General features: G+C 43.6%; 1 protein-coding gene across 2 annotated transcripts in view; it reads left to right on the plus strand.

Annotated features, from left to right (window-relative positions):
* The window catches only part of si:dkeyp-72e1.9 (syntaxin-binding protein 4), a 108,589-nt gene that overhangs the window by 47,929 nt on the left and 46,345 nt on the right, over positions 1–14,315 (plus strand). For both annotated transcript variants that reach the window (XM_068056372.1, XM_068056373.1), the window contains exons 5-8: positions 67–141; positions 7,604–7,689; positions 10,113–10,239; positions 12,157–12,298. In XM_068056372.1, coding sequence (XP_067912473.1) covers positions 67–141; positions 7,604–7,689; positions 10,113–10,239; positions 12,157–12,298 — 430 coding nt within the window. The remainder of the gene's footprint in view (positions 1–66; positions 142–7,603; positions 7,690–10,112; positions 10,240–12,156; positions 12,299–14,315) is intronic.

A 14,315-nucleotide genomic window follows, 5' to 3' on the forward strand; every position in this document is an offset into this window, starting at 1 on the left:
TGGAGGTGTAGTCACTGTTGTAATGTGCCTGGATTTATTAATACCCACTCTCTTTCTTACTTTTAGTGCAGTGGAAATCCTTCGAGCAGCCTCTTCATCCAATAACATGCGACTGATGATAGCAAGGGATGAGCAGGGCAGGTAAGAGAACTTGAACTGCAAGGATTTTGTCCCCTGCACTGCCTCTTTGGGGGCATCTGGCACCCCAGCACACCCCTCATGTCCTGATGATGCAAGATGACCAATTTTGAGTCGTCCTCTCTTGCACATCAGTTTCAGCACAGTGCACTGCCCACTTTGAGCCCAAAATCAGATATAAACCAATTTCTGGGCCATTGTCTCCTTTCTTTCTACTTTAACTACATCCATGCTCAAAGTTCACACCACACACATTCTATGGAGTTTGTTGATATAAACTATTGTACTTTTGAAGCGTAGTCACTGTTGTAGGAAATATTGCTGCCGGGGGAGGTGGTGGAAGCAGGTACGATAGCGACGTTTAAGAGGCATCTTGACAAATACATGAATAGGATGGGAATAGAGGGATACGGTCCCCGGAAGTGCAGAAGGTTTTAGTTTAGACAGGCATCAAGATCGGCGCAGGTTTGGAGGGCCGAATGGCCTGTTCCTGTGCTGTACTGTTCTTTGTTTAGCAGCAAATTTGAGCACAGCAAGCTCCCACAAACAGCATGAGATAATGACCAGATAATCTGTTTTTCTGATTGTAGTTGAGGGATAAATATTGCACAGGATGCCATGGAGAACTCCCCTGCAAATAGTGCTGTGAGTTCTTTTGCATCTACCTGAGAGAGCACATAGGACCTCAGTTTAACATCTCATCCATATCTCTGACAATGAAGCACTCCCTCAGTACTGCACTGGAGTGTCTGCCTAGATTTCTGTGCTCAAGTCTCTTGTATGGACTTGAACCCACAACCTCCTCGACTCAAAAATGGGCACACTATCAACTGAGCTACAGCTGACACCTAAAAGTTTTGGTGGAAGGAATTTCATGTCCGGTCCTCTTTCCACAATTACTGATTAAATCGGTGCTCAGAGGGTTAAATATTCAGTAGAATGGAACTGCAGAACAAGTGCATCATCAGGATAGAACCAAATAGATTTTTATCTATGTTGCTGACCCAGTGCACAACAGACAGACGTGTTGGGCTGGTCTGTTTAGTCAAGTCTGCAACTGGGTGGATGGCCAGGTGCTGGGATTACCAGAGCAGGGTCTGACCTATGGCTTCATGCCGCTTTCATCTAGTAAATTCTAGTTTAAAATAAAATCCCTAAATATATATACAAATACAATAGTCTATGTGGTTTAAGCTAAGGAGTAAAAAGAATACTACAATAAAGAAAAATTTGCATTTATATAGCACCTTTCATAACCCCAGGATGTTTCAAAGCATTTTCTAGCCAACGTAGGAAATGTAGCAAACCAGGGCAACCAATTTGCACACAGCAAGCTCCCACAATGGAATAATGGTTGAGGGATAAATATTGATCAGAACATGGAGCCCAGATTAGCAAGAAACAGATATGCTCTCAAAAGAATACTCTTCACTGTCAGAGACGTCGTAGTCCAGACGAGCTGTTAAATGAGACGTTAAACCGAGATCCCTTCTGCTCTTTCAGCTGGACGTAAACAATCCCACTGCACTATTTCAAAGAAGAGCAGGAGAATCCTCCCTGCTGTCCTGTCTAATATTTATCCCTCGGCTAAAATCACTAAACAGGTTATCATTATCACATTGCTGTTTGTGGGACCTTGCTGTGCACTAATTAGCTGCCGCATTTCCTACATTGGAACAGATCTTTCCCTGATTGCTCAGACAGTAATAGTGTTCAATGGTTAAGAAGCACAGCCAAGGGAGTTCACAGGTTCAAACAAAGTGTATGTGCTGAGTCATTTGACCTGAGTTGAGGTGGCAGTGAGACATGCAATTGGACTTTGCCCCCTCCCTGGCCTATCAGCTGGAGTTTCCCTGCCTTATTGCTATTCATTGACCACTACCTGGACAGTATGCCTACTTAGAGATTGGGTGAGGATAGGAATAGGCTCAGCTACGATGCCTACTCTATTTGAATAGCCTACTCATACTCATTGACCTCGATTATTAGTCCCTCAACGATGGTGGGAGAAGGTTGGCGGGGGGCGGGTGGTGTGTGATTAAAAATGACAAAACAGGGAAAATGACCCCAACCCTGCCACACATACGCCTGCTGCCATTTTTACTCTGACAGGTTTTGTGGTGTGGGGAAGTTTGACACTTCATTAACATATTTCAAATCAGGCTCCCACAGTGCAATTGGGAGGCTGATTTGAATTCAGCAGTTGCCGTGTGGGTTCCTATGGGCTCGTGAATTTCGGCAGTAAAAGGAAGACTGGCTCAAGAAGGAAATGCCTTTTCCAGCACTCCTTGTGGGCCAGGAGGAGTAGGAGTGCTCCCCCAGCCCCTCAAGGAAGCCTTCAGCCTCCACTCTGCCAATCACAGCCTGTTGCTCCCCACACCATCATTATAGATCATCCCTCCAATACCAATGTCTGGCCTTACACCCACTCCCCCCCCCCCCCCCACCAATCCTCCCATGCTGCTCTCTCACAGCTCTCTCCCCCCGCCCCACCGACTCTCTCAATGGTTTCTCTTTGTCTCTCTCTCTTTCTCGCCCTGTCCCCGATCTCTGCCTTTTCCCCACATTCCTCCCTGATTGGCCCCGAGGGTTCCAGGCTGCTGCCTCCACCCACTGGTTTTACTGCCTGTCATTCAGCTATCCTGGCTGCTGGGCGGGAAACAGAAGATAAAAATTATGAGACCCCTTGTAATAAAGGCAAACATTCCATTTGTCTTCCTAATTGCCTGCTGTACCTGTATACTAACTTTCTGCATTTCTTGTACAAGTACACCCAAATCTCTCTGAACATCAACATTTAAAAATGTACTGATTTTCTATTCTTTCTACCAACGTGAACAACCACACATTTCCCCACATTATACTCTATCTGCCACCTTACAGCCCACTCACTTAACCCGTTCACATCCGTTTGCAGCCTTTTGGTGTCCTCCTAACATCTTGCTGTCTCACCTAACTTTGTATCATCAGCAAACTTAGATGTATTACTCTCAGTCTCTTCATCTAAGTTATAAATATAGATTGTCAATAGCCGAAGCCCCAGTACTGATCTTTGCAGGACTGCACTAGCCACGACCTCCCAATTTGAAAATGTTCTGTTTTTCACTACTCTCTGCTTCCTGTCTGTTAACCAAATCCTCCATCCTTCCTAATATATTATCCCCAACTCCATGAGCCCTTATTTTGTATAATAACCTTTTATGTGGCACTTTGTTGAATGCCTTTTTGAGAACGAAATATGCTACATTCGCTGGTCCCCCTTCACCTAACCTGCTAGTTACATCCTTAAAAACATTCATAAATTTGTCAAACACAATTTCCCTTTTATAAAACCATGTTGATTCTGCCTCATTAGACTATGATTTTCTGTGCCTTGTTAACACCTCCTTAAAACGGATTCCAGCATTTTCCCAACAACTGATGTGAGGCTAACTGACCTGCAGTTCCCTGTTTTCTCTCTCCCTCCTTTCTTGAATAGCGGTATTACATTTGCAACCTTTCAATCCACTGGAACCGGTCTAGAATCTAAGGAATTTTGAAAGATCACAACCAAAGCATCCACTATCTCTGTAGTCAATTCTTTTAGAACCCTAGGAAGTAGGTTCTTGAGTCCAGGGAATTTGTCGGGGTTAGTCCCATTAGTTTCTCCAGTACTTTTTCTCGACTGATATTGACTTCAAGTTCCTCACTCTCATTAGCCCCCTGGTTCCCCACTTCTTTTGGTATGCTTTTTGTGTGTTTGACTGTAAAGACAGATATAAAATATGTGTTTAACATCTCTGCCATTTCCCTATTCCCCATTATAGAGAGATACAGCATTGAAACAGGCTCTTCAGCCCACCGAGTCTGCGCTGACAAACAACCACCCATTTATACTAATCCTACATTAATCCCATATTCCCCACCATTTTCCTACCACCTACTCACACTAGGGGCAATTTACAATAGCCAGTTTACCTGTCAACCTGCAAGTCTTTGGCTGTGGGAGGAAACCAGAGCACCCGGCGGAAACCCACACGGTCACAGGGAGAACTTGCAAACTCCACACAGGCAGCACCCAGAACCAAACCCGGGTCGCTGGAGCTGCAAGGCTGCGGTGCTAACCACTGCACCACTGTGCTGTCCATTATAATTTCTCCTGTCTCAGCCTCTAAGGGACCAATGTTTACTTTTACTACATTCCTTTTACATACTTCTTGAAGTGCTTGCAATCTGTTTTAATATTTCTTACTAGTTTACTCTCATTTTTTCCCTTTTTATCTAGTTTTGGTCACCCTTTGCTGGTTTCTAAAACTCTCCCAATCCTTAGGCTTACTACTATTCTTTGCAACATTATAAGCTTCTTCTTTTAATCTGATACTATTTTTAGCTTCCTTAGTAAGCCACAGATGGATCACTTTTCCTGGGGAAATTTTGAGCAATTTTGTTTCTGAGTGTATTTTCATTGAGAATTTTGAATTATTTCTTTAAATGTTTGCCACTGCTTACTAACCTTCACACCTTTTAATATCTTTTCCCAATCATCATTAGCCAACTTGCCCATCTTACATATGTAATTGGCTTTATTTATACATACATTTTGAAATGTTGCTGGACAAATGCACTCATTCACCTCTTATTTGGAAATCACATTGTATGAGATAAGGATCATGCTAAATCCAGTTTGACACTGCCCAGAAGCATTAATGTGTTTCTATTGCTATAGTTATGATAACCCACAGACCCTCAATCACTGCGACCATTATTTTACAAAAGCATTATTGGATGAAGTTTAAAAATAGAAGGCATTTTAAAAATGGTGCAGATAAATTTCTCAACTTATGAAAAGACAAAAATCTCTTCAATTTTTGTTTGCACAGCATTGGTGTACAAAAACAAAGACTGGAATCTTTAAGGATCAATAGAGAACCTCAATTTTTCCTGGCTCTTTCAAGGTCAGGATCAGATTAATTTAAATAATTCAGCTGTACAGTGCTATTCTCTCCAAAAATTTACACAAACTGAACATTTGTTTGTAGGTTAGAAACAAGATTTAAGATTGGATCAAGGCAGCTACCATTATGGTGTCCTATTCTAAATCAGATATGAGAGATTTTCGGCATCCATTGTCCACCCATACATAAACTTGTGCTCATCCAAAACTCCTGTTGCCTGTATCTTTACTCAAACAAAGTTCAGTTGCTTGTTACCCCTGTGCTCGGCTGTCCTATATTGGCTCCCAATCCGGCAACATCTCAATTTTAAAATTCTCATATTTGTTTTCAAATCCGTCCATAGTTTCGCCCTTCCCATCTCTGTAACCTTGTCCAGCCTACAAGCCTTTGAAACATCTGCACTCCTCCAATTCTGGCATCTTGCGAATCCCTGATTTAATTTCTCCATCGTTGGGTGGCCGTGCTTTCAGCTGCCTAGACCTTAAGCTCTGTAATTCCCTGTCTAGCCCTCTTTGCCTTTTTCTTCTCTCTCCTCCTTTAAGATGCTCCTTAAAACTTGCCTCTTTAACCAAACTTTTGGTCATCTGTCCTAATAACTCGGTCTGTGGCTCACTGTCAATTTTTTTTCCGATAAGGCTCCTATGAAGTGCCTTGGGGTGTATTACTGTGTTAAAGGAGCTATATAAGAGCAGGCTGTTGTTGCCTCATTGTCAACCTGTGAAATTGATAAGATATAGGCTGGAATTTAACGGCCCCTCCCTCCTCATCCTGGGAGCGGGCGGGGGGATGGTGTAAAATCGTGTGGGAGGTGGGGATGCTATGCCTGTTGCCTACTCACTCCCGCTGCTATTTCACCAGCAGTGGGGCAGGTGGCAAAAGGCCCGCCTCAGGCCAATTGAGGCCTCTAAGTAGCAAATTAATTGCCACTTAAGGACCTCCTCCTGCCGTCACTGGTACTTTACAGATGGGCGCTTCAGCACCTGAGGAGGCTGCCCAGTAGTACCTGGTGGCCTCTGTGGGGGCTGCAGGGTGGGAGGAGGACCTCTTGATCAGACACTCTATGCCCCATGGAGGGTTCCCCGCAGCATGGCCACCCCCGCTAAAACCGCCCCCCGCCCTGCTCTCCGACCTCCCCCCCGCCCCCACTGCTGGGGCCTAGCCAGTTGGCGTCAGCAAGGCCCGATCCCCACTTACCTGCTATGAGGCTGACATCCATTGTTGCTCCTCTCGCTGGGTGCAGTCCCAGCAGTGGCCCCACTTCCCAGTGGCGCTGCTGGGACGGAAGAGCTGTCGGCCCTCTGATTGGCTGGCAGCTCTTGGAGGCAGGACTTTCTGCCAGAAAATATCAGTGTGGCTTCCAGGCCTAGTGGAGGCAGGCTCGTCCCTGATTTTTCAGCTGGTGGGTGGGGCCACCATCACAATGTGAAATTCTGGCCATAGGTTCTGAAAGTGAGTGACATATAACCAAATTCAGGAACACTTTACTGTGCAAAGCATCATGGAAAGTCAAACAATCTAACGTTTTCATTTTTTGTACTATTAATTGTGCTCCTAGTGAGCTTAATGCTTTGTTATGGTTTCCACAAATCCAAATTTTAGTGATTAGATCAGATTTTGCGTCTCTCCATCGGAATTAACAGTCTAACAGAAAATACTGGAAATACAGGGCAATCAGCACTTGTAAAGAGAATTGTAAAAAGATTTGTTTAACCTCTCAGGTGTAGACTATTCAGGCAAATGAACCTGCTGTGTATTTACAACATTTTCTGTTTTTTATCCCTGTTCTCAGCACTGCAATCGTTGTTTTGAACCCACCAGGTTAACACTACTTGTATTGTGATGGGACCTTAAAACATCAACAAGGTGCCATCAAAATTCAATGAACTGTTAATCTCTTTGATTGAGAAGAATGAAAAGCTGAAAGAAGATTTTAAAATTCATGAAAGTCAATCTAAAGTGGCGACAACGTTACAGGATTCAAATTCACCTACAAATCAAGACATCGGGTGTAATTCTGAACATGGAAACACTTGTATTTATATAGCGCCTTTCACAACCTCAGCGCATCCCAAAGCTCTTTACAGCCAATAAAGTGCTTTGAAGTGTAGTCACAGTTGTAATATAGGAAACATGGCAGCCAATTTGCACACAGCAAAGTCCCACAAACAGCAGAGATAAAAGGCCAGATGATCTATTTTAGTGATGTTGGTTGAAGGATATATATTGGGCAGGACACGGGAGAATTCCCCAGCTCTTTTTCAAAGTAGTGCTGGGGGATCTTTTATTACATCCACCTGAGAGGGTAGATGGAGCCTCAGTTTAACATCTCCTCCAAAAGTGGCAACCTAGATTTTGTGGTCGAGTGCCTGGAGTGGGATTTGAACCTGCAACTGTCTGACTCTGAGGCAAGAATACCACCACTGATCACCAGTTAACACCACAATTGAAGTAGAGGATGTAAATCTATCCAATTTTTCACATCCCTATGTATTGTACCCCTGATCATCAGAATCTCTTTTCATTTTGAACAGGAGAGAATTTTCTGAATTATTAGAGAACTATGGATCCAGAAGTAGCACAGGATCCGCAAGGAATTCACCCACGCTACAAGGAACTGGTAAGTTTCATTTTCTTTTTATGATAATACAAACTGTTGTAAAAAAATTGTCATACCTAAAATCAGTCGTATATTGCAAAGGACTTGAAATATACTTATTAAAGAAGCTTTGGTGCTAGTATTGGGAAGTTTTGGGCAGACTCATTTAGAGCCAGTTTAAACAACATTCTAACTGGTGTGTTGGCAGAGGCAATATCTGGTGCACTATGAACTATTGCGAAATACTTCCTGTGTTCTGAAGTTCGTATTTTAAATACATTTAAATAAATAGCAGAAAATTCTTTAGAAGCAGAATTCCTGATATATATTAATGAGCTAGACCTTGGTGTACAGGGCACAATTTCAAGATTTACTGATGGGGTACCACAGCGGTACAGTGGTGCAGTGGTTAGCACTGCAGCTTCACAGCTCCAGCGACCGGGGTTCAGTTCTAGGTACTGCCTGTGCGGAGTTTGCAAGTTCTCCCTGTGACCATGTGGATTTCTGCTGGGTGCTCCGGTTTCCTCCCACAGCCAAAGACTTGAAGGTTGATAGGTAAATTGGTCATTGTAAATTGCCCCTAAGTTGTAGGTAGGTGTTAGGAGAATGGTGGGGATGTGGTAGGGAATATGGGGATTAATGTAGGATTAGTATAAATGGGTGGTTGTTGGTCAGCACAGACTTAGTGGGCTGAAGGGCCTGTTTCACTGCTGTATCTCTCTATGATACAAAACTTGAAATATTGTGAACTGTGAGGAGGATTGTGTAGAACTTCAAAAGGACAAGAGACAGGGTGGTGGAATGGGTGGACAACTGGCAGATGAAATTTAATGCAGTGAAGTGATTCATTTTGTTAGGAAGAACTTGGAGAGACAATATAAAATAAAGGGTGCAATTCTAAAGGAGGTGCAGGAGCAGAGGGACCTGGGTGTATATGTGCAAAAATCATTGAAGGACAGGCTGAAAGCGCGATTTATAGAGCATACAACATTTTAGGCTTCATTAATAGGGGGCATAGAGTACAAAAGCAAGGAAACTGTTAAACATATATTGAACACTGGTTCAGCCTCAACTGGAGTATTGTGTCTAGTTCTGGGCACCACACTTTAGAAAAGATGTTATGGCATTAAAGAGAGTGCAGGAAAGAGTCATGAGAATGGTTCCAGGGATGAGGAACTTCAGTTATGTGCATAGGTTGGAGAAATTGGGACTGTTTTCTTTGGAGAAGAGAAGGTTGAGAGGAGATTTGATAGAGGTGTTCAAAATCATGAGGGGTCTGGACAGGGTAGATGGGAAAAACTCTTCCCATTGGTGGAAGGATCGAGAACAAGAGGGCACAGATTTAAGGTAATGGGCAAGAGAAGCAATGGCGACATGAGGAAAAACTTTTTCACGCAGCGAGTGGTTAGGATCTGGAATGCACTGCCTGAGCGTGTGGTGGAGGCAGGTTCAATCGAGGCATTCAAGAAGGAATTGGATTGTTATCTAAAAAGGAAGAATGTGCAGGGCTACGGGGAGAAGGCCGGGGAGTGGCAACAGGTAAATTGCTCTTTCGGAGAGCCAGCGCAGACACAATGGGCTGAATGGCCTCCTTCTGGGCTGTAACAATTCAGTGATATAGAAATATGACCTATTTCCAAAATGTATTTCCTGCAAACTTACTGGCCCCCAAAATCCACCATCGACCATCATCAGTGGGAGCAGATTTTGGGAACCACTTATGGCCAGGCCTCCGCTCCATTGAAGAAATTCTGGGGGGTGTGAGCGGGCAGTCCTTGTGTCTGCCCCCTTGCTACCTGACGTCATGCATGGAACTGGACCATGGAGGGAATGATTTCACCAGGCAGAATCCCACCAGCCTCACCTGCAGATCACCCAAGAAGCCTGCAAGGAGCGAGCGTAAGGTATTTCTGAAGAGGCGGAGGTGGGGCCCACAAGACTGTTTTAAGTTCAGTTTCATTACCGCAGCTGGTAATCTGTAATCCACCTTCTGCCTCCACTGCTGCACAATGGCTTTCCACACTGCCATTCCGCGACCAGCCTCATCAGCAGTTCCTCCAGCTGCCGCAATACTGGCGGATATTGCCTGCCCACTGTATGTTAATTACCAGACAGTGGAATTGCTAAGTGAAAGGCTTGAAGAAAGTCCCATTCCACCATTGTTACTATGGCCAAGTGGGATTGTGTGTCTTGATGATCCAACAACTCCAGGGATGCAGTCGCTTATATTGGCATTTGCCTGCAAGTGTTATTTGTATATGTAACATTTCATGGTGCGAGTGAGCCTTGATCTTCAGGGTGACCAGGAGAGAATTACATTGAAATGTAATTAATGAAATTAAAATGGAGGCAGCCATTTTGATGGCACCATAGTTTTTTGTGTGCTTGCATTTCATCTCATTTGTTAATCATCCTTTTCCCTCTCTCCTTTGGATTTGGAACAGGCAGATCTTTACGCAGAACATCATCAAGCTGCTCATCATCCTCCCTGAGTCCTCGACAGTTAAGCCCTACTAGTTCTCGGAACTCGTCCAATGGAAACACTGGAACTTTACTTTGCTCCAAAACACAGTATGTCTGACAACTGTTTTTAGTTACTGTGAATTTATTTGTGTGGCAGTCAACACATTGTTTCCTAAACTAATTCTTTGATATAAACAGAAAGGGAACTGATTGGCACTGGTCTGTTTCTGTGCCTTAAGTCCTATGTAATGCTACATTTCAGAGAGTTAGCTTATAGTTCTTCCAGCTCTGTCACCTGGTTCAAACCCAGCTCAGTGTATATTGATCAAAACTTCCTTGTGGCTGCAAAAGGTCCTCAGTGAGTTGAACTTGAACAGTCATGTCCAGCTCCTAGTGAGAGCAAGTCCACAGTGTAAGACTGCTCACAATTTGATAGTGAACTGGCAGTCTCACATGGGCAGCTGCTGGGGGAAATGAAGCCACCATACTAGTGCAATAGGAATTGCTTTTCTGAGATGGTTATTAAAGTACACTATTGAGGGCAAAGTAGAGTGACCTTTGACCTGGATTTTATCCCTGCTGTACCTGATCTGGGAGTGCTGAATACTGGCACTGAGTGCCCAAAGTGGAAAATTGCTGCATTTCCCAGCACTGATAACCCTCACTGTGTTGAGCATCAAAAGGAATTTAAAAAGTATCATAACTTCAGGAGTTTTCGTGCACTATACAGTGAAGTGGCACAAAAAAATCACCCTTGCATGATGTGGCAATCTCTCTGGAATATTTAATCTGTGGCACTGTGGCCTAGACTTTCCACCTTCCCGTGGTGATCTTATGCAGGAGACTGATGTGGCAAGTATTATGATTCAGTTCCTGCCTCCCCACCATTTTCCATAACAGGGCGAACTACTCCTGGCACATTTTCTGCCATTTGTACTCCTCAAACTTTGGATGCCGCTAGTTGGGTCTGAGCAGCGAGCATTCAGGAGTCAGAAAAGGGAAGCCAGGAAAGAAAGAACAAACTTGCATCTATATAGCATCTTTCATGACCTCAGGATGTTACAAATTGCTTTACAGCCAATGAAGTAGTTTTGAAGTGTAGTCACTGTTGTAATGTAGGAAGCATAAACTGAAGAGATGTCTGTGCTCTTAGCATACTGCTGTGTGCATTCTGTATTGGTAAGATAAAAAAAAACTGCTGGCCACTTCTTTATCCTGCTGTGGTAGGCCCTGGAAGCTTAACACTGCAATCTCTGCACCCAGACTGGCTTGAGCCCTCAGCAAAGGCTGGAAGCCCATTTCCCATATGCAAATGACCCTGGGATCAGAAATAACAGCCAGAATCGATGGGGCATCAATAGGGACATGCAAGTCCTGCCCTGTGGGAGATCTGCTCCAATTTAGGGGGCAGAGGTGGAAATCCTAAGCCAGTGCACCGCCTAAGTGATTGCACTAGTTTACAAATAAACAAAAGGGGATAGATTTTAAAAACCTAAATGATTGGTTAGAAACTACATTACACTGGTGTTGAGCTGTGAACTGGTTCCAATGCCAAGAAGCTTCCCCTGTTTGAAGGCGTTGGCAGTCGTTGAAAAATGAAAATTGCAGGTACTGACTTTGGTTGAGGGCAAGTTAGACAGCTTGAGTCAATGAGGTGTCAGCCATTGCTCTAGAGGATTGCTGGATATCTATCATCTCAAGCATGCCAGTGACATGTGCAAGATGCTACTTTGATAGCAACGTAGGGGAGCTCAGTGTTGGGTAATGAATTGTGACAAACCAGACATTCTTGATACTGTCAGGGAATGGAAATTGGAAAAATGTTCCCCCACCCCTGATGTAAAGAAATATGCGTGTGCATGTGTCAAATTCTCTTGAAGTGTGACTCAGAATTTGCTTCATAGTTTTGCTTTAAGAGCATAAAAATCATTGCATTTTGAATAAGCACAATGTTGTTTTCTCTAAAGAACCTGTATTTATTAATGTCTGTCACAGTGTATATTTTAGATTATTTTCTCCTCTTAGTTGTCATAGTGATGATGGAATTCAACTCGTTACCATCACCAAATCAGCAGGCCTCGGACTGACAGTTACAGGAGGATCCAACAGGCCTGATGGACCCAAAGTTTATGTGGAGGATATCATCTCCGGGGGAGATTGTCAGAAGGTAAAAATGAAACAATCGCGGCAGTGGCCATTTAGAGAGATTTGTAAAATGTTACTGAGCTCAGATATATATTTATAAAAATTTGACTCGATTCTTTATTTTTCGTATTTTCCAATTTGATGTTTGAGTAACTCATTTGAGGTCTTGTAGTTGGTTGATTCAGAACCTTTGAGATGGTTATACCTTTCATCTGGCGGCACAGTGGTGCAGTGGTTAGCACCGCAGCCTCACAGTTCCAGTGACCCGGGTTGAGTTCTGGGTACTGCCAGTGTGGAGTTTGCACGTTCTCCGTGTGGGTTTCTGCTAGGTGCTCCAGTTTCCTGCCAAAGACTTGCAGGTTGATAGGTAAATTGCCCCTAGTGTAGGTAGGAGAATTGAGAGAAGGTGGGGATGTGGTAGGGATTATAGGATTAGTATAAATGGATGGTTGGCACAGACTTGGTGGGCCGAAGGGCCTATTTCAGTGCTGTATCTCTCTAAATTCAAGCCATAACTGCCATGCCTTGTTTGGTGATTGTTACAGATTTTGCATCCACTCTAGATATACTGTTGGGTTCACAGTCATCTGTAAACAGATCCAATATCCTTTACAATCAGTTTAGTTTCACTGCCCAATGTCTAGTCAACCAATAGCATTATTCAGGGCCTTTACAATGAAGCCCTGTATTAAATGAAGTGAATACGGTAATCTCACGTGTGCATTTCTTCAGGCTTCTGAAAGTGAACTGATTAACAATTTTATGAGATGAGGCCAATGGAAAAAAAAATCAAGAAGCTGGTTTATTTAACAGATTACATGTGAGGGAACAAAGCAGTTAATTGCGAATTTTTAACTTGTTCCTTAACACCTCCTGCTGTATACAAAATAACAAAGCAAGCTACACCCTCTGTTTGCAAGCTAGAACATGCTGTTCATGCCAGTATCTTTTCTCTGTGATTGGTTGGTCGTATTCTACTAGAAGAGACCTTTGCCCCTCTAGTGCTGACCTTCCTTGTCAGCATCAGCAGACAGTGCCCCCCACCCAATTTTATATTTCTCATTTTCTATTCTTGGCTGCACAGGAAATCAGCAGCCTGAACTCCGACCTTCTGTCTATCCAGGGGCTGGCCAGTAGGACTGCCAGCAAAACTAAGATACCATCCTTCCCTGGAAACTACCCTCTACTATTCCCAATTGAATATGCCATTTCCATATACTGATTCTGGATGGCTCACAAGAGAAGCCACTTCAACATAATCACCCAATGTCCTGTCTGAGATGCAATTTGACTTGAGACGATAAGAGGCAATGAGGGCAATTTTGACTTTGCGTAAAGACAGTCGATATCAGGAGAGATGTAAAACGTGCAGCTGACCCAATATCACCCATTTTATCTGTTTGCTCAAAGTCCAAATTACCCCCACTGCCTCTATTGTCTCTAAGTCAAAAGTGTGTGTGGAAGCAATATTCCACAAAGTGATCCATCTGGCTTTAATACACTTCATTGCTCCTCACCTTAAGTTGCGGTGGGGGATCGTAGTCCCTAGTAAACTGAATTTAACTTAATAGTAACAACTTAATCAAAATCATACAAGATTATTGCCTGGAGGAAATAATCAGAATTCATGCACGGTATTCCATCTTGGTGAAAGGACACCAGGTAAGAAAAGTTGAATATGACGAGGTTGGCTGGATCGCGCAGTATCTTTTCACCTCTGGTGCCGGGGGTTTAAATCCAGCCCAGTCTGATGGGATGAAAGTCTTTCTGCTGGCTGTAATGCTCCCAAATGAAAAAAGTTTGGGAAGTTAAATGGGGTTCCAAGTGGGCCAAGGCACACAGCAAAGACAACTGGGCACAATTTGGCACTGAACTGGTAAACTGACCTAGAGACCCAGGGTAGATTTTTGTGATCACTGCCTGGAAACCTGGTAACAGATCCTGCCTGATTTTCATTCCATTCATTTCAATGATAATGGGAGAGCGATTCACCCCTCTACGCGATGAAGATCAAAATCTATCTCCCAGCATGGGAAATG

This window comes from Heterodontus francisci, chromosome 24, assembly GCF_036365525.1.
Source record: "Heterodontus francisci isolate sHetFra1 chromosome 24, sHetFra1.hap1, whole genome shotgun sequence".
NCBI classification, from domain to species: domain Eukaryota; kingdom Metazoa; phylum Chordata; class Chondrichthyes; order Heterodontiformes; family Heterodontidae; genus Heterodontus; species Heterodontus francisci.